Source organism: Ochotona princeps, chromosome 26 (genome assembly GCF_030435755.1).
Source record: "Ochotona princeps isolate mOchPri1 chromosome 26, mOchPri1.hap1, whole genome shotgun sequence".
Lineage (NCBI taxonomy): Eukaryota > Metazoa > Chordata > Mammalia > Lagomorpha > Ochotonidae > Ochotona > Ochotona princeps.
Genome location: NC_080857.1, coordinates 7,680,260 through 7,699,918, shown reverse-complemented (window position 1 = coordinate 7,699,918; position 19,659 = coordinate 7,680,260). Strand labels below are relative to the sequence as shown.

At 56.9% G+C, this 19,659-nt stretch overlaps 1 protein-coding gene across 3 annotated transcripts in view; it reads right to left on the bottom strand.

The window, feature by feature from the left end:
• Positions 1 to 12,755, bottom strand: part of CCDC88C (coiled-coil domain containing 88C) — an 89,316-nt gene extending 76,561 nt beyond the window's left edge. For 2 of the 3 annotated variants that reach the window (XR_009244244.1, XM_058655141.1), the window contains exons 1-3: positions 12,537 to 12,753; positions 11,808 to 11,908; positions 7,049 to 7,157 (exon numbers count right to left, since the gene is read on the bottom strand). Coding sequence is in view for 2 of the 3 variants with exons in the window: in XM_058655141.1 (XP_058511124.1) it covers positions 7,049 to 7,157; positions 11,808 to 11,908; positions 12,537 to 12,596 (270 nt within the window). In the remaining variant the exon portion in view is untranslated. Of the gene's footprint in view, positions 1 to 7,048; positions 7,158 to 11,807; positions 11,909 to 12,536 lie in introns of all 3 variants that reach the window. The other variant, XM_004584339.2, reaches the window with a different exon arrangement.
• Between the last annotated feature and the right edge of the window lie 6,904 nt (positions 12,756 to 19,659).

The following is a 19,659-nucleotide window of genomic DNA, read 5'->3' as shown; positions in this document are numbered from 1 at the left end:
GCCCCTGTGCCTGCCACAGCGCCTGGCTGCAAATCCCAGCTCCAGCTCCCCATGCGAGCGTCAGGTTCACGCACACAGCCCAGGAAGCAGCAGCAGTTGGGCTCCCATCACCCACCCGGGAGGCCTGGGCTCAGTTCCTGGTGTCCAGTCCTGAGCCAGGTCCGGCCTGAGCCACTGCAGTATATGGGGAGGCAACCAGCAGACAAGTGCTCTGGGGTGTCTCTCCAATGAATTAAAAATCAAGGAAGGCTTAGTGACAAGCAGCACAACTCACTCCTGCTCCTGAGGCCTGGCAGGCCTGGTGTGGCTACAACCTGGCATGACCCTGCCCTGCTGCCTGACCAGCAGCTGTGGCTCTTCTGCTGTGCTGCCCACTCCTCCCATGACAAGGTTGGAAACGCAGTTCTGTCTAAACAGATGCTGGGAATTCAAAGGAAACCTGGGCCACAGACACCAAAGAAGGTTCCAGAAGGAAGGAGGGAGCTGTGATTAAACCCCAGCAGGTGACTGTAGGGCCCTAAGACCTCTGGGTAAACACTGGGTCTTGGAGCAGGAGCCTCAGGGGGGCCTAGAAGGCTTTCCTCACCACAAAGGGAAGGAGGGGACCACACTGTGGTGTAGCAAGTGAAACCTGCAATGCAGGGACCCCGTGTGGACTGCTTCCCGTCCCGGCTACTCCACCTGCCATCCAGCCCCTGCTTCTGCCCTAGAAAGCAGCCTTGGGTGCCTGCACTCACATGGGAGACTTGGATGGCATTCTTGGTCCAGCCTGGTCATCAAGCGAACCAACAGATGCAAAACCAACTGATCTCTCTAACTGCATTTCAAATAAATGAAGAAATCTTAAAGGGAGGTCGGGGAGAAGGGGCAAGCAGGACCCTGCACACACTGACCCGGGGACCTCTCAGTCCTGGCTGAGTCAGTCCCAGCCTGGCAACCTCACAGCCCTCCCCTCCCACTGCAACCACCCACCGCTCCTCTGCTTCCTGTTGTGGGGGGTGGGGTGCAGGGGAGGAGGCAGCGCCCACCTTTCCACACCGGAAGTGCTGGTTTCAGAGGTGCCTGAAGCAATCAGACCTTCCCTCTGGGGTGGTGCCAGGCCTGGCTCTGGAGAGCCTAGCCCTGCACACAAGTGGCTTCCTTCCTGCTGGGAGGACCAGTGGGCCCCACCCAGTGGCCGGTCCCATCCTCGCCTTGGGGCTCCTGAAGGCAGCTTCCGTACACAGTCAACCACCCAGGGAACCCGCTGCTCTAGGCAGCTGCCCCAAAAGGCTCTCTCCCTGAAATGGGGCCAGTAATTCCTCCCCAACAGGTGACGTCATGACAGACTAGGACAAGGCCCCGCTGTCCCAGGGCAGAAGGTGGGCATGCCGGTCCTCAGTGCAGCCTAGGCCGTTCCTGCTCCCGTAGCACAGGACCTGCCAGTCAGGTCCAGCTTAGACTCAGGAAGCCTCCCCACACTTCCCAGACAACAGAAGAAAGCAAAAGGAAAGTCAATTCTACCGTGGACCCACTTGCCTCCACGTGGCCAATGCCACACTGCCTGGGTGAGAGGCTGGCTGGCTCCCATGCCAGCTTCCTGCTGATCTATCCTGGAAAGGAGCAGGTGATGGCTTGAGTGCTGGGTCCCTGTCACCCACCTGGAAGACCCGGATGGAGTTCCTGGCTTCTGCCTGGGTCATCGCAGGCACTGGCAGTAGGCCAGAGGACAGAAGATCTCTCTCTGCCTTTCCAATACAGACACACTAAACACAACAGAATAGAAAGTCTAACAAGCCTGCCCGAGGAGCCAGAAGCTGGAGCACGGAGCTCCAGGGCTGGGCACCAGTAACCAGCAGGACAGGAAGCAGATTCCAGCGGCCCCGACAGCGGCCACTCTGCCCCCTCAGTCTACTGGCAAACCCAAGAGCCCTGCCCTGAAGGGCAGGATGCCCCGCCCTCTGCTGCCCAGGCCTATGGTGGAGCTGGGGCGAGTCCTCTGGCTGGGCAGCACCCTGCACCTGGTGCCCCTCTCCAGGCCCTGTTCCCCTCTACCACCACCACCCCTGACCACTGCCCCGCACCTCCTCTCCTCAGCCCACTGTGGGCCACCTGCTCTGAGACCCTACGGGTGCTGGGCACCTCCCTGGACCCACTCACATGATTAGCTACCGCCACCACCACCCCACACATCCACCACCGAGCTGACCCACTCCCTGCCAAGCCGCCACCACCTCCTGTCCTAGAGCCCCAGCCCCAGCCTGGGAACAGCTCCCGCTGGAACAGGTCAGGTTGGGCGAAGTCCTAGGCCCCTCACCTCCCCTTATCAGGCTGGTCTTAGAACCCCCAGCCTCTCCAGACCCCACACCACCTGTTCCCACTGCCCAACCCCGGCTCCCTCCCCACCCAGGTCACACTCCCATTGGTCCTCAGGTTTTCTTTGCTCAACTTCCCTCATTTTCCATTCTAAGGATAACCATTTGGGGGGGGGGGGGCAGTACAGACACCTTAGCAGGGCCCAAGACTTCATCACCTCCTACCCCAGCCCCATCACCCCACACCAGCTACTCTGGGATGGAAGGCCCCGCCACCCCCACCAGCAAGCTCTCCAGAAGCCTCACCCTGTGCACACACAGGGCTGCAGCGTTCAGCTCACCTGGCTGCTTCCCACCCCACTTGAGCCATGGGAACAAGGACGAGGCAACAAGAAAACAGCCTTGACCCTGGCCAGCCACTCGCATGCTGGGGGCCCAAAGGCTCCAGGGACTTCCACTCAGGAGCAGTGGAGGAGATAAAGGGACAGACTGCTGGCTGGCGATGACCCCAGCCAAGAGACCACAATGCCGGGGGCAGATCCCACTGCAGGAGCCTCCGCGATTGTCCAACACGAGCGCAGGGCCCCGAGCCGCGCACACAAGGGGCCATTCACCAGCAAGGCAGGCAAGGCCCTCCACGGGCCACGCTGACAAGAGGGAACACAAGTTCTCAAAACACACGTGCCCTCCGGCCCGGCTGGTGACTCCCCACCGGGACCTCTTCAATGTGGCCTTGTTGAGGCATGTGGCACAGGCGGGGAGCAGCTTCCGACATGGCCAGCAGGCAGGCACCCCGAGAGTGGGGCAACGAGTGAGTCTGATTTTCCTTCCATTTCCTAAATTTGCAAAGAGAAACTGTTCTTTATAAGCAAGATTTTTAGCTTTTTAAAAACACAAGGCACAAGGAGGCAGTCCTGCATCTTAACTTGAAGAGCCAACGTGGCGCAGTACGGAAGCCTGAGGTCAGCTCCACCTGCTTCCGTTGCTGTGGCCAGAACGGGCTGTAACGTCCACCGAGTACTGTCCCTCCAGCCACCAGAGCAGGCAGGAAGCAAGCCGGGGTGGGCTGGGCCCTGTGGAGCAGTAGATTAGGCCACAGCTCAGAACACAGCAACCCACATCAGAGTGCCTAGTTCAAGTCCAAGCTACTCCCCGTCTGTGATCCAGCTCCCTGCTAATAATGCCGCTGGAGGCAGTGGACAATGGCCCCAGTGCCCAGCCCCAGTGCCCTGCCAGCCCTGTGGGAGGCCTCGATGAAACTGCTGGCTTTAGCCTGGCCCACGCTTGGCTCATGTTGGCATCTGGGGACGTGACCCAGGGGATGGGAGACCTCTGTCTCTCCGACTTTCAAATAAATATCAAAACAAAACAACAAAAATCACCTCACGGAAAAGACAGGGCTGGGGACCTTAAACGTCGTTCACACCAATGGTGCCCAATGTGTTATTTCCTTCCATTCATGATTTTTGACAAAAGTCGCTCTTTCACACAAACCAAGCTGCACATTTCTAAAGATAACCTCATTTCCAGTGGCCAGCCCACAATTAACAAACACAATGACCACAGGAGGCTCAAGGCCAAGGGCCAATGTCACAGGCGCTGTGCTGCCAGGCAAGGAAGTCTGGTGAGAAGATTACGAGAAGAAGTACGTGTGCTCACACACGTGTAAATGCATACATGTGTGCACACACACACAGCAAATGTCTAGACATAAAACTGGGGACCATCAGATTAACCACAGTGCTACCTTCAGGAAGGGACAGAACACCTGGGGACCTCCTCAATGCTTCCTACAGGGGCCCGTGTCATGGCGCAGCGGGTTACGCTCTGCCTGCGCCTCCAGCATCCCCATTAAAGCACCGGTTCATGTCCCAGCAGCTCCACTTTGGATCCAGCTCCCTGATGAAGCACCTGGGAAAGCAGCAGGGGGAGTCCTTGGGTCCCCACACCCAAAAGGGAGACAACAATGAAGTTCCCAGCTCCTGGCTTCAGCCCACACTTTGCTGCTGCAGACCTGTGGGGAGTGAACCAACGAATGAGAGTTCTCTCTCCCCGCAGAATACTCCACCTTCCAACACATCGACTTAAATTAAGGTCTCAAGCAAACAGAACAATCATTCACATGTGTTCATGGTTTTCTTTTTTAAGATTTGTTGGAAAGGCAGATTTATAGAGGGAAGGAGAGACAAAAAGAAAGATCTTCCATCCACTGATTCATTCCCCAAGTGGCTGCAATGGCTGGAGCTGAGACGATCCAAAGGCAGGAGCTTCCTCCAAGTCTCCCACACGGGTACACGGTCCCAAAGCTTTGGGCTTCCTGCTTTCCCAGGCCACAAGCAGGGAGCTGGAAGGGAAGCGGGGCAGCCAGGACATGAACTGGCACCCATATGGGATCCCAGCACATTCTAGGTGAGGGCTTTAGCCACTATGCTACGGCTCCGGGCACCATGTATATTTTGAATAGCAGGGCCACGACTGTCCTTCGCACTATTTTATTATTAATTTTTCCAAGCATTAAAGGAAAAAGGAAAAGAATGCTGAGAAGATGAGGCAACACCAAGCTGTATTTACTTTGTAAGAGAAAGAACAAACTTCCGGGCGCCCCGGCTCTGGCCCTTGCCGGAGCAGGAGACAGAGCGCTGAGGCCACAACGGGCCAATGAAGTCCCCCTGGATGCTCTTGCACTCCCACCCCTGGCGTCCGGCTTCATGCCCATGCCCTTGACTTGCTTGAGGGTGAGAGCCAGCCTGGCAGCTGCTGCCCCAGGCCAGGATCCTGCCACACTGCAAGCTCACCCCCTGTGCCAGATGAAGCTCCCAGCCTCGGGTGTTTCATTACAGCGCTCACCAAGAGACAGACACCAGCCCTAATCACTGGGAGGAACAGCAGGGCTGCAGGTGCCCGGGCGGGGCACAGTGGTGAGAGACATTTCCAAGGACCCTCCTGGGCTCCTTGGCCTGCCGGGCCCTCGGCTTTCCCTGCAGGCTGGCTGGCCAATGCACACCCAATGACATCACACTCCAGGCTCTGGACAGAACACAGGAACCAGAGTCTAAACCCAACATTTAATCTGCACACGTATATAAGAAAGAGATGAAACAGATCCTAGCTAATGCTAGTGGAACAAGCATTGTGTGTCCGGGCACAGCGACAGCCAGGAACTCTGGCCTCCGCAGGTGTCCTGCTGTGGGGGCTTATCCTGGAGCCAATGCCCACCTTGGATGGACCAGCCTGCTGCCCTGCACGACAGATGCTGAGCAGCCTGTGGCTCTTTCCAAGGTCAAGTCCAACATGCCTGGCCCCCGGTGGTCAGTGCCTCAACACAGCATCCTTCCTGTCCTTGCCAAGGGACTCCACAAGAGCCCAAAGCGGGAGGGCAGGAGGACAGACAGGGAGTTCTGATCCCAGGGGCCACGCCAGCTGCACCCCGTCCTATCCCGTGTGCCTCCTCCGAAGCAGGCTGCCACGCTCTGCTACCCTGGGCCACAGAAAGAAAGGGACAGTCGGAGAGCAGGACAGTCTCCTGGCAGACAAGACACGGGGCCAGACGGCAAGGCTGGAAACAGGGAGTCCAGCCGCCACGGTCACAGACTTCACACACAGTCCTCGCAACCTGCAGGCCTTCCTTGCAGAGGGGAGGCCCGGCAGCCATCGCTCCCTCTGACAAAAACTTCTCAAACTTTCCTTCACAACAATTGCCAATGCCACTGGCACCCTAAGGTTGGGGTGAAGGCAGGAAATGCAATTGTGCCTACGGCAAGTGCACAATGGCCTAAAACACAACACGGAAGCAGTAAAAAGGCCCGCAGTGAGATTGTGTCCGCGCCAGGGCCCAAAGCACCGCTCTCTTCTCGCCACCTGTTTGTCTTCCAGCCTGTTTATAAAAGCATGCATTATTTTCACAGTGAGAACAAACTTTCTTTTACCAAATGTCGGAAGGAACACACACACACACACACACACACACAGGCTCAGCAGCCAAATGGAATCCAAGAACACAGAACACATGTGCCTTGCCGGCCTCCCCCAGGCAGACTACACCAAGCCAGGGCCCACCCCAGGGTGGGCAGCAAGGACACTCACGCGACAAAGGGAGACCCGGCTGCAGGGTCCTCTCTCTCCCACCTAGCGGCCTGTTGGACTCTGAGCTGCATGTGCCATTTGTCTTCCCAGGGACTCAGGCCCAGCTTCCGACAGCTCTCCATCACGTGTGAGAGCATCAGAGAGCCTCTCGGGAAGGACCGCGCAGCTGCGGCAGGTGTCCAGCCCCTTGAGCCAGGCTCACGCTGAGCACCTGGCACCTCCCTGGTCAACCCTTGACCGCTCCCTGCACGACTGCAGGTGGAGGACACTCACTCCACCTTTTAGCTCCCAGGACCAAAGACCACGAAGGCCACCAGAGATTCTGCGTGGACCTTCCAGGAACTGGGAGGAGCTTTCACACAGCTTTCCCCACATCCACCCCACCTGTCCCAGGACCAAGTCCTGCACAAACCTCACGCCACACGCCGAGGACCACTGCCCCTGCACACACCTGTCCCACTCCCAACCCTTCTCTCCCTCAACCTTCAAACAGCCCCTCCACAGAGACAATCCAAAGACACACACCCTAAGCCACCAGGGCGCCCCTTGCAGGCAGCCCCCTCTCGCCGGCCCCATACAGCTCCAAGAATGCTTGCTGGGCAGAACCAGGCGCCACGGGGCCCCGACCTTACACAGTACAAGTGGCACACCTCAGTGCTGGAGGCCCTCACCTGGTAGTAGGTCTTGATGTTCCTCACCAGGATGGTCAGGTTCTGGATGCGAAGGTTCACGTCATTGTTGACATGCTTGTTGATGCGCTGGTTCGTGGGCCGGGGGTCTCTAGGAGGGAGAGGGCAGATCAGAACTTGCACCTCGTGCGGGCCGCTGGAGCCGAGAGTCAGATCCCAACCGCGCCACAGCCAGGCCGGCAGCCTGCGCCCCCAGCCCACAGCCCGCGCCACAGCCAGGCCGGCAGCCTGCGCCCCCAGCCCACAGCCCGCGCCACAGCCAGGCCAGCAGCCCGCACCCCCAGCCCCCAGCCAGCGCCACATTCAGGCCGGCAGCCCGCACCCCCAGCCTGCGCCCCCAGCCCGTGCCACAGCCAGGCCGGCAGCCCCTGTCCCCAGCCCCCAGCCCGCGCCACAGCCAGGCCGGCAGCCCACGCCCCCAGCCCGCACCCCCAACCCCCAGCCAGCACCCCCAGCCCCCAGCCCGTGCCACAGCCAGGCCGGCAGCCCACGCCCCCAGCCCCCAGCCTGCGCCACAGCCAGGCCGGCAGCCCGTGGCACTCCCTTCTGTTAACAGCCCCATAAAGCACAACCACGTGTCAATCAATCCTATATAACAACCCATAACCTGCTACAGCTGCAACTCAAAGAGGACAGGACGCTGAACCAGGCAACGAGGTGACATACCAGGACAGGCGCCTCTATCAACCTCACGGTTGGTTGAAACCTTAATTCTTCCACCCACCCCGCCACCCCAACTGGCCCGGGCACGACTGTGCCACCACATGCACTCCCAGAGCTGCAGAGTCCCAGCATGTCCCACAGGAAATCCAAGCCTCACGTCTCCCACCGGCAGGCACCCCGGAAGCCCACGCGGGGTGATGGGACAGCTTCCATCACCTGCGTAGGGACCTGGCTGTGGGTTCTCAGCTGGAGGTGGCCGCCCTGGAGCACAGGGCCTTTCTCTTCCTCACCAGGACTACTCCCACCCAGTCTGGGGCCACTGGTCACCCCAGCCCTGGTAGAGAGGGACTGAGCCTCCCTGGACTGCAGTGGAGGCGGGGGGGAATAAGCCTCAACGCCCTTCAGTGGTCTGAGCCATGGTGACCAGAAATTAACACGCAGGGGAACTAAATACCCTGCAAATCAGAATAATTTCCAACGCTGCTGTGAGAGTACTTTGAATGGACAACACAAGCTGCTTCAGGTCCAGCCACAGAGCAAGCATCTGACAGGGGCACCCCAAGGCCTCACGGGCCCATGGGCACTTTGGGACAGGGCACAGCATGACTCGCCAGCCCTCACACTAAGGGCCACTCACTCCTGGACGAGGCTGTCAGGCCGCTGGCCGGGAGTCTCCAGACACGGCTGCTCCGGGCATCACCCAGTCCCACACCTACCTACCTGGGCATCCTGGGAGGTGCACCATGTGCCCCTACACACAGCACAGCTCAAGAAGCACTCAGAGCCTGCTGTGCTTCTATGGAAGTCTGACACGAGAGCTCTACAAGGCGGGCCAGGAGTGGCAGGCCAGGAGTGGCTGCCCTCACTCGCCCCGCTGGCCATCTCTTTGGGGTAACAACACTGCAAACAGCCTCACTGGGTCCTGAGCCATCAGGCAGATCACAGCATTCGCAGGTCCTCCTAAGGAGGCAGGTCATCCAGGCACAAACCCGAAGTCCACAGCGCAGGGAAGGAAGACACAGGCCAGTCCTCACTCGGCCCAGCACCCCCACGCTCCAGGCGGCCCACTCCCCAGTGGGCCAGGTGCTCAGGCCTCAGGGCACTGGGGTGCAGAGTGCCTGCAGCCTCCCGCAGCTGCAGCTGCTCTCACCCTCGCAAAGCCCAGGGCCTCCTCATCTTCACTCAACAGCACCTGCCCCTCAACCCTGACTCAGGTGCCCCGAGTACAAGCATGGCACCAGATGGGGGAAGTGGAGCAACTGGGATATGAATTAGCATCCATATGGGATCCCAGTGCATGCAAGGCGAAGATTCAACTGCTAGGCCATCACGCTGGGCCCTACAAGCATGATCTTAGCTAACCTTCCCCCAAACCAACAAATGACCGCCCTTTGTTGCACACCAGGAATTCCAGGCTAAGAGGTCCCTTTGGGATGGGGCCTGTAAGCGGCGTACTGGGAATCAGGTATTGGCATGGGGCCTCTCCAAGGAAGTGGAACTCCCAGGAGCACTACCAGCCAGGCCTGCTAGGGTCGCACTCCTATAACATCTGCCAGCCTCCAGCTGGCTCTGAAATGGCGCGTGCCACACCTCTTATCTGAGCAGCAGCCACGCTGTGGGCAGGACATGCCCACTGCCGAGAGCTTATCAAAGCTGGCAAGCAGCACCCGACGAGGACACAGGACAGGAGAGTGAGCACACACCTGCTTGCCGGCCTGCCACAGTGGCACACAGGAAAGCCTAGGAGAGCCAGGGTGTGGGTGCCAGAGGCCGCTGTGGCCTGACACCTCACTAGGCTCAGAAGAGAGGGGGCAGTGAGGACTCTGGCAACTACATCCCACATGGGAGTGCTAAGTCTGAGTTATACCTTTGGCGGCCAGCCCCAGCTCCCTGCTAAGGCATACCCTGGGAGCTAGCAGGTGATGCCTCAAGTAATCAAGGACCCCGGCATCCAGGAGGGAGAAGCAGATGGAATCCAGGTTCCCAGCTTTGGTCTGGCCCCGTCCTGGCATTTGGGAGTGACCCAGAGAAAGGCAGATGGTTCTCATTCAAATAAAGTGAAATTATGATTAAAACTTCTCATATGGAAAGAAGGATGAAAGAAAAAAAACTCGGGCAGGCTCCTCCTTCCCACAGCACCCCCCTCCCGGATGGGGGCAAGGGACAGACCCCAGCACCTGTCACAGGGCAGGCACTGAGCCCCTTCAACCCTTTCAGCACTCGCTATGGGGACCTGCCCCTCATTTTACAGGGGTCCCCCACCCCTACTCTGAGGGTGCAAATCCAGGCTGGCTGCTTCTGCCACCCACGCCAAAACTGGGGTTCTCCCTTTTAAAACAAATCTTATTTTTTAAAATTTATTCATTTACTTATTTGAAAAGCAGAGTAACTAAGCAAGAGGTGGCAGGTAGGTGGCAGGGGACTGAACACTCGGCCAACCATTGCTAATAAGCAGGGAACTGGGTGGAAAGCAGAGCAATCAGGACAGGAAGTGGCACCTGCATTGGGATGCCAGAGCTGCAGCCGGAGGCTTAACCCCATGGCACATGGTGCCAGAACACAGCCCCCTCTCCTCTAAGTTTTAGAGAGAACAGAGTTCTCTCCCAGAGACTCCTCAAGGGTCAATTCCTCCTCAGGCAAATGCTGTCCCCATGTCCACACCGCGTGACAGGTGAGCACAATTTCCCAAGCAGCTGAGAGCACCCCACTCCTTCTCTTCCTGCAGGGCCCTCCCTTTAGACAGCCCCCAACACCCACCCATAACCTAGACCTCTCCCACAGGGACCAGCACCGTTGTTTCCAAGGGTCCACGGGGAGGGCAGCCACCCTTGTATTTCTCAAAGGAGAAGTCGCCCAGGCCTTCCTGGTTTACAAGCAAGTGGTTAACGCTCCAGGAATTCCAAAGGTCAGAGAAGAAGGGGCGGGGGGAGAGGGGTGGACGACAGGCCCTGGGCTTTTGTTCTTGCCAGCGCTGGGTACTGAAGCTGAATGGGCAGGCCTGACTGGTGCTGCTTTCCTTAATTAAACAGTCCCGGGATGGACTTCTCCCAGGGCCGGCCGCTGCCCCCATGGAACCAAGTCATTAAGGGTCTCCCTGGCATGGTGTGGGGTGGGGATGGGTGAGTTCCAGAGTGCCCACCTGCCGTGAGGCGGCCCCAACCTCTTCCCCGCCCACCTGCTGATCAAACACAGAAAAGGCCCCAGCCCCAACAGAAACACAAAGTGTTCCCGGGAGACACTTTTACAACAGGCCTTTCTAAGTAAGTGTCTACTAAATCCACTTTCTGGATCCATCTCAAGCCCCATTCCTCCTCCAGGGACTAGAAACATGACCTCCTGAAGTCTGACACCCTGGTCCCTCGCAGGTGACCCCACAGTGAGGCACGCGTGGGGCTGTTTTATTTTGCCCCCAGGGTGTGTGATTCATTGGCCTCTCGGTTCCACTGCCTTCCCCACAGCCTATGAGTTAAACCCAGAACACATCATCTCCACGGGGACAGCTGTCAATCAGACAGGCTCTGCAGAGCTCAACAGCAGGGCAGGATGTGGTCACAAACACATACCAGCTAGGGCGACTTCCACCAGGACCCTAAGACTTCTGGCTTGGCTCCGGGAGGCACCCACCTAAACCAACGACCCTCAACCCAGTTCACACCGCCAGCGGTAACCACCGGGAGCAGGTGGGAAAGACGCAAGGCAACCGGGAGCTGCCGCCAGCAACCATCTAACCTACAGTGAAACTTTATCGTCACCCTCCAACGCTCCGGGCCACCCAGTACTTCCCGTAACCAGACACTCCAAGACGGTTCAGTGCCTCCCCCCACCCCCCACTAAAAGAAAGGGGACTTTTGCAGTTCATCACCATGCAAGCCACCATGTACCGCCCAGAGTCTAAAGTCACCTGCACCATCCACACCACGTGGATGACAGACCCTCCGGTCCAAATTTCCATCACCAAACACAACAGCGCCTGCAAAATGCCACCCTCCTCCTGACACCCCCACTTCCCGCCTTCCAGCGCCCCCTTGCACCTGACGTCCCACGCTCTCCCGCCTTCCCGAGGGACGTGAAAACTTACATCTGCAGCATAATTTGGTTCAGCAAGATGCCGTCCACCAGGTCCATATACATGGTCAGGTTGTCCTGGGCGCCGCCTCCGAACGACCCAAAAGTTTTCACCTGCGGGGAGGCGGAAGCGCAGGCGAGCAGGAAAGTCACCCTCCGCCCACCTCGCGCGGTCTCCCCTACCCTTTCCCCTCCCCGCCAGGCAACAAACAGAAGGGAGCCAGCAGAAGGAAAACTTCCTCGCCACTTTCCTCAGGCCTCCCAGTGAGAGTGGGAAAAAATAAAATAAAGGGGCCTTTTCAACAAATTTCTCACGTCGCCAATCCATTGGAGAGTGGTGTGCCCAAACGCCGCGTCTCCTTACCCCCACCCATGCCAGCCACCCACCGGCTCGTCTCGGGGGCTCCAAAACTACACGAAGCTTTGGAGGGGGCGGCAAATGGGGTCCTTTTCGGAAGCTGTTCACCCCAGGGAGAGCCGAGAGCGCTCTAGGATCCTGGCGGCCCCAAGCGGGAACAGGTGTAACCGCTCAGCCCCCGGCCCCGGCCGGGGCGTCCCGCGCCGCACGCACAGCCAGGCTCCAGAGTTGCAGGGCTCGGAGCGTCGCTCCCCCGACCCCTTCCGGGAGCCACTTGCTGCGTTCACCGCGTCCCGGGCCCCGAGCCGGGTCAGGGCTGCGGCGCCGCAGAAGACGAGCCGGTGCACACCAACAAAGGGGGCGGCGGAGTGGGGGCGCACTCACCCAGGTCACCAGCGGGCTCTGCAGGAAGAGCTCCATGAGCTCCGAGACGGTCACGTCCATGCCGAGGCTGCGCGCGCCGCTCCGCGCCCCGGGTCCCCCACGCGTGGCACAAAGCGGCGGCGGGGCCTGCGCCGGGGAGACAAAGGCGGGGCGCGCGAGCCCACGTTCCGCGGCTCCGGCGGCTCCGGCGGCTCCGGCGGCCCCGCGCCCCGCCCGGGGCTGGGGGAAGGGGAGGAACAATGCGGGCGGCCCCGCCCCTCGGCGGCCCGAGGCTCCAGGCGCGCCGCCTCGCGGTGCCGGCCCGGGCGCCGGGGAGCCGGGGAGCCGGGGAACCCCTGCTCGGGGGCTCGGGGCTGCAGCCTCCCCACGCGAGCAGGTCCTAGCACGTGGCGCTGCCCTGAGCGCGGGCGTCAGCGGTGGGGGCCCGGACGCCACGTGCGGGCGACGGTGCACGCCGGGTGCTGCAACGCCCCGGGCGCGCGGCAAAGAGGACACCCCAACTCCAACCAACCCCACCCCCAGCCCGGGCGGCCGCAAGCTCCGGGCGGGCGCGGCGCACAACCAGCCCCGCGGCTCTTCCTGTCCCAGGCAGGTGCCTCGCGCGCAGCCGCAGCTGCACAGGTGCCCGCCCGCGCTCCCCAGACGGTGCGCGGCGCGGGAAACGCACCCCTGCCGGGGGTGGGAGCGGCGTGCCCAGGACAGCTCGCGAGAATGTGGGTCCTAGGGAGCAGAGGAGGAAACTTGGCGCGGAGTTCAGACCCCGTGTTGCGGACTGCCCGCCTTCCACGAGGCCGCGCGGGAAGCCGAGGGTGCGCCCCGCCCCAGCCGGCCTAGCCGAGACACCTCTACGCAACCCCCTCCACCCCTAAACCACCAACAGCAATTTCCAAGATCCAGCCCCGGGTGCAAAGCAGCAGGTGGCATGAAAAAGCCTCAGCCACCCCCACTTCCATCATGGATGGAAGACAGGCCCTGGGACTGCATGCAGGGGCGGGGTGGGGCGAGAGCCGAGTCCCGAGTTCCAGGCAGGTGTCAGCGTGGTAGCAATTTCACACCGTGGCCCAGGCTTGGTGCAAGCCGCTTCCTAAGATTCAACCTACGCAGCCCTTCAGGCCACGCTTCTCCTAGGCGCGTCGCCGGAGGGAGCTCAGAGCTCGCAGGTAAACAGCAGGCACTAAATGGCTGCGCTTCACTAACAGGAGCTGGCTCGGTTAGGTGTGTGTGTGACACCTGCTGGTGGTGTGTGGTATTACAGCTGTGGTCAAGGGACCCTGGCCGAGAGTTAGGGGTCCCCAAGGGAAGACAGACTGCCGAGGACTGAACTGTGATGACGACGTGACAACGGGGTCTGGTTGTGTGCCAGCATTCATTGCAACAGCCCCTTACCTGCACATAAAATAAGTCATTTAGAGGATGAATAAGGGCCTCCCCTGTACCCCATGTGGTAGCTCAACAAGCTAATCCTCCACCTGCAAGTGCTGGCATCCGAGTGCCAGTTCCTATCCTGGCTGCTCCATCTCCCATCCAGCTCCCTGCCTGTGGCTTGGGAAAGCAGTGGAGTTGATGGGCTCAAGTGCTTGGGATGCTGCACCTGCATGGGAGACCTAGAAGTTCCTAGCCCAATCCTGGCCCTCATGGCCATGTGGGGAGTGAAGCAGTAGATGGAAGAGCTCTCTCTATCCTCCCTCCCCCATAACCTTGCCTTTGAAATAAGAAATCAAGAAAATACAACAAACATTACTGAACATCCATCACTAAGTGTTATAGAAATATAATTTGTAGTTTCTCTTACTGCTGACATAATAGATTATAAAGTAAAAAAAAAAAAAAAAGGAGCAGATTCTTTAAAAAAAAAAGATAAGCCATTTGAACAAGAAAAATTTGTTCTCAAGAAGGGATAAGAAGGGTCCGGCATGGTAGCCTAGCAGCTAGTCTTCATCTTGAATGTGCTGGGATCCCAAATGGATGCCAGTTCATATCCCAGCTGCTCCACTTTTCTTCCAACTCCCTGTGAGTCCTGGGAAAGCAGTCAAGGACAGCCCATAGCCTTGGGACCTGCACCTGCATGGGAGGCCTGGAAGAAGCTGCTGGCTCCTGGCTTCAGATCGGCTCAACTCCAGCCATTGTAGCCAACTGGGGAGTGAACCAGCGGATGGAAGATCTTTCTCTGTCTCTCCTTCTCTCTATAAATCTGACTTACCAATAAAAATAAATCATTAAAAAAGAAGAAAGAGTAAGAAAGAAAGGTTCAATCTTGGGGCAAGCGTTGGCCTCGCCTTTGAGGTGCTCGCCATGACAGCTGGGCTCGATCCTGCTCTGGCTCCTGATCCCAGCTCCTGCTGGAACCCGGATCCTGACACCCACCAGGAAGGCACAGAGGCGATGGGGGAGTTAACCAACATACAGAGCTCTAATTCATGTCCCGCTCAAATAAGTAAATAGCTTTAAAGACTGATTTTCATTTTATCTGAAGGCAACGACAGATTTCATTGCTGCCTCACTCCCCCCAACGCCTACAGCAGCTGAGGGTAGGCCAGGGTCTGAAACTCAGTCTGGGTCTACCAGCCGAGTGGCAGGGACACTCACGTGCTCCCTGCCAGGGTGCACCTTGGCAAGGAGCTGGGTATGCAGAGTAGCCAGGGCTTGAGTGAACACTCCATATGGGATGTGGACACCCCTAGCAACTCCATGCCAACTTCCTTCCCTAGTAAAAATGTTCTTAAACTGGCCCAGCACAGTAGCCTAGCAGCTAAAGTCGTCATCGTGCCTTGGTTCCCCCTCACCTAGCAGGTCGAGAGAGCCCGCGGGTGCAGGCACTCTGGCTGGCTCTGTGTCTCTCACATGGGCACTATGCCTTTTAAACAAGCGAAACCACTGGGAACCCTGAGTAAAGCTGCAGTGGGGAGGCCTGCGTCTCCTAGCGAAGTGAGTGACTTCAGTCCCACCGCTCTCTTCCCAGGAGAGATCTGCCTGTGGCTCCAGGTCCAGAGAGAAGGAGAGACAGAGAAAGATCTTCCATCCACTGGTTCACTCCCCACCTGGGGCCGGCCCAGCCCTTGCTATTAGGAGTATTTGGGGTGCAGAACAGCAGCGGGAAGACCTCTCTCTCTTGCTCCGTGTCAATCTGCCTTTCAAATACATTTTAAAAATTTAAACTAAGGAAAGTAAAACTGTACCATTTTAAAAAGCTGCATATATAATAATAATTAAAATAGAATTAAAGTATTCGGGCCCGGCGCAATGGCTCAATTGACTAATCTTCCCCTACAAGTGCCAGAATCCCAACTGGGTACTGGTTATTGTCCCAGCTGCTCCATTTCCCATCCAGCTCCCTTCTTGTGGCCTGGGGAAGCAGTAGAGGATGGCCCAAAGCCTTAGGACCCTGTACCCAAGTGGGAGACCCAGAAGCTCCTGGCTCCTGGCTTTGGATGGGCTCAGCTCTGGCCATCATGGCCATTTAGGAAGTAAACCAGTGGATAGCAGACCTTTTGTCTGTCTGTCCTTCTCCCTGTAAATCTGCCTTTCTGATAAAATAAATAAATCTAAATAAACAGTGGCATCTTTAACATTTTAAAAATTGCACATGTAACAATCATTAGAATCAAAGTATTCAGTATGAAGATAATGAAATATAATTTGATATCATGAGAAAACCTTCCATGTGACTGGAGAGCACACACACCGGGGGCCATGGAGGACATGCCACCTGGGCAGGAGCCCTTCTGAGTGCTACACTTGGTCTACTTCTGTTTTGACTTCACTTTCCCACTAATGGGTGGCCCAGGGGACAGCAGGTGACGGCTCAAGCACTTGGGGCTCTGCCACCCACATTGGAGATGCAGACTGAATTGCCACTTTCTGGCTGTTGCCTGAGCCAGGCCTGACCTCAAATTCCTTGTCTGCTTTTGCCTTTGTCTCTTTTCCTGCTCCATGTGGCACCTGTCACCTCCCAAGGAACACTGTGAGGGTTGGGAACAACTTAGGTAAAGCCTCTGGCATATCCAAATGTCAGTGAAAAGTAAGGCTTTTTGGATTGCTTAAATTATTAAAATAATTGGGCCTGGCACAGTAGCCTAGCGGCTAAAGTCCTTGCCTTGTATGCACCAGTGTCCCATATGGGCGCCAATTGTAATCCCGGCAGCCCCACTTCCCATCCAGCTCCCTGCTTGTGGCCTGGGGAAGCAGTCGAGGACGGCCCATAGCCTTTGGTCCTTGTACTCACATGGGAGACCTGGAAGAAGTTCCTGGCTCCTGGCTTCAGATTGGCTGCAGGTACTTGGGGAGTGAATCAGTGGACAGAAGATCTTCTTCTCTGTCTCTTCTCCTTTCTATATATCTGACTTTCCAATAAAAATAAATAAATCTTTAATTTATTAAAATAATCACAGCACTTGACAGGGATTAAGGTATAATAAAAATGGCTGTTTATTACAGCATTTCATGGAGGAGATGTGATCAGCCTTAATTTGCTGAGAAAATAATTTAGCACTCAGAAGCGGACGTGAATGGGGACAGCAGGAAGCCCCAGTGGTACAGACAGAAGGGCGTGTTGCTGGAGAGGCCCATCAGCCAAGGGCACCAGTCACGGAGTTTGGAAGAAACTCCTGGCTTCAAACTGACCTAGCTTCACCTGTTGCAGAATTTGGGGAATGAACCAGCAGATGGAAGATCTCTCTGTAACTCTGTCGTTTGAAAAAGACTTACTTATTTATTGGAAAGTCAGGTTTACAGAGAGAAGGAAACAGAGCGATCTTCCATGCACTGGTTCACTGCTTTCCCAGGCCACAAGCAGGGAGTGGAAGGGAAACGGGGCTACAGGGATTAGAACCGGAACCCATATGGGATCCTGAGCATGCAAGGTGAGGACTTAAGCCACTAGGCTACTGCACTAGGCTCATAAGTTGATTTTTAAAAGATTAACTTATCAGGCCCAGCAAGGTAATGGGAAGTTCCAGAAATAAGTCTTAAATCGCACACCACTCCATGCAGGGTAGTGAAATCCTAAACCAAGCCCATTGGGACATGATCCTGTGTCCCCACACTCACCTGTCAGTCCTTTGGCAGTCATCCCGTCATCAGATCAACCATGTGTATGCAGGGACATGCTTTCCCTTAGCAGTCGCATGGCTCCAGAGATGAGACGCTGACCTCTGTGGTACACCAGGGAGAGCGTGCGAGTTTCCTTGACATGAAAAGATGAGGTTTGCTAATAAGGTGGAAAGAAAAACCCTAACAAGGAAAAAGGCTCGTTCATGCCTTCAGCAACGAATGCACTGGCCACAGCGTGCTGGGTGCCGGGCTGGGCTGGAGCAGGCACCCCACGAGCCTGGGGCACTGCCCTGTTTCTGGGGCCCACTGGGGCTCTGCTCCCATCTGAGCCTGGGATGGGGACTCAGGTGCCCAGGGCGCAGCATGGCACACCTCCTGGGTCACTTCACAGGCCCTGTCAGGTCTGGAAGTGCAGGCAGGTGTGGGGGGCTCTCAGGAGAATCACTGGTGTCGTGTTTGCCAGCTACCTGGGAGGGGACCATGACAGCTTTCTCGGGCACTATGACTCCCACAGACTGAGTTACTCCAACAACAGAAACACATTTTTTCCCAGTTGCACAGACTAGACGTCCAACAGCGAGGCGCCCACAGCTTTGGCTTCTCGGCGCTCTTTCCGTTTGCCTTTGCTCCAGGTAAGCTGGGAGTGTCTTTGGTTTCTGATGAGGAAGTGCCTTTGCCAGAGAGGGCCTCAACTGCATGGCCTCATCCCCCGAACCGCGGCTATCGGCCTAGAGGCTTCATCTCTGAACCCAGGTGTCACCATTGGAGTTCGGCCTCCGACTGAAGGCTGTGGGGCAGGCACGGTTCAGGCCACATTGGCACTGACCCCGCTCCGTGGGCTGGGAGTTCCTTCTGCACTGTCCTTCAGGCAGACGCAGCTGTGCGTGTTGCGTCTGAAGCCTCAGCTTGGCAGCCACACACAGAAGGCTGCTCTCCAGAAGGCCCAGAAGTATTCCATTCACGTTAGGCAGCATCTGAACTGAAACTTGAACCCTTGAGCTCAACTTGTCTCTCCCTGCAAATCACAGGCCCTCAGCCAGTCTGACAGAAAGCTTCCAAAGCATCGTGTACTTGGTCATAGGTTCCCGTCTCTTCCATATACTTGATTTGGAATGCTTAGTGCTGATCATTTTGCATAACTTCATTGCCACAAAATATAAAAAATTATCCATACTCTCTATAGTTGGCAAATCAAAAAAATTAATGAACCATTTAAATAATGAAAAAAATTAGTCTTAAATTTTTTTTAAAAGATTATTTATTTTTATTACAAAGTCAGATATACAGAGAGAAGGAGAAACAGAGGAAGATCTTCCCTCCGATGATTCACCCCCCAAGTGAGCCGCAACGGGCTGGTACGCACCGATCCGAAGCCGGGAACCTGGAACCTCCTCCAGGTCTCCCACGCAGGTGCAGGGTCCCAAATCTTTGGGCCGTCCTCGACTGCCTTCCCAGGCCACAAGCAGGGAGCTGGATGGGAGTGGAGCTGCCGGGATCAGAACCAGCGCCCATATGGGATCCCGGGGCTTTCAAGGTGAGGACTTTAGCTGCTAGGCCATGCCACTGGGCCCAGTCGTCTTAAATTTAAGCTTGGTTTGAGAATTCCAGAAACCCCAGAACCAACTCCATTTTTTTCCAAAGATTTATTTGCAAGGTAGGACAATTGAGAGGGAAAGGAACATAAACATACGTACATCTACGGAGGAAGGGAGGGAGGGAAATGGAAAAAAAAAAGGAGCGAGCAGATCTTCGTACACTAGTTTACTCTCAAAATGGTCACAACAGCCATGTTTAGATCAGGCAAAAGTCAAGAATTAGGAACTCCATCCTGGACCCCCACATGGGTAGCAAGAGCCCAAGAATTTGGTGGGCCATCTTGCCATCACAGGCATATTAACAGGAAGTTGGACTGAAATGGAGTGACCAGCACAGTAAGAGACGTTTCCAATGTGGGCTATTGGCTCCATCTGCTGGACCCCCCGCTGCTCCAATGAGTGTGCAGCTGCCCAGTAGCACTCTCGGGGCTACATCTATCCAGTGAGCAGTTTAAGCAACAGAAATCATTCACCTGCCC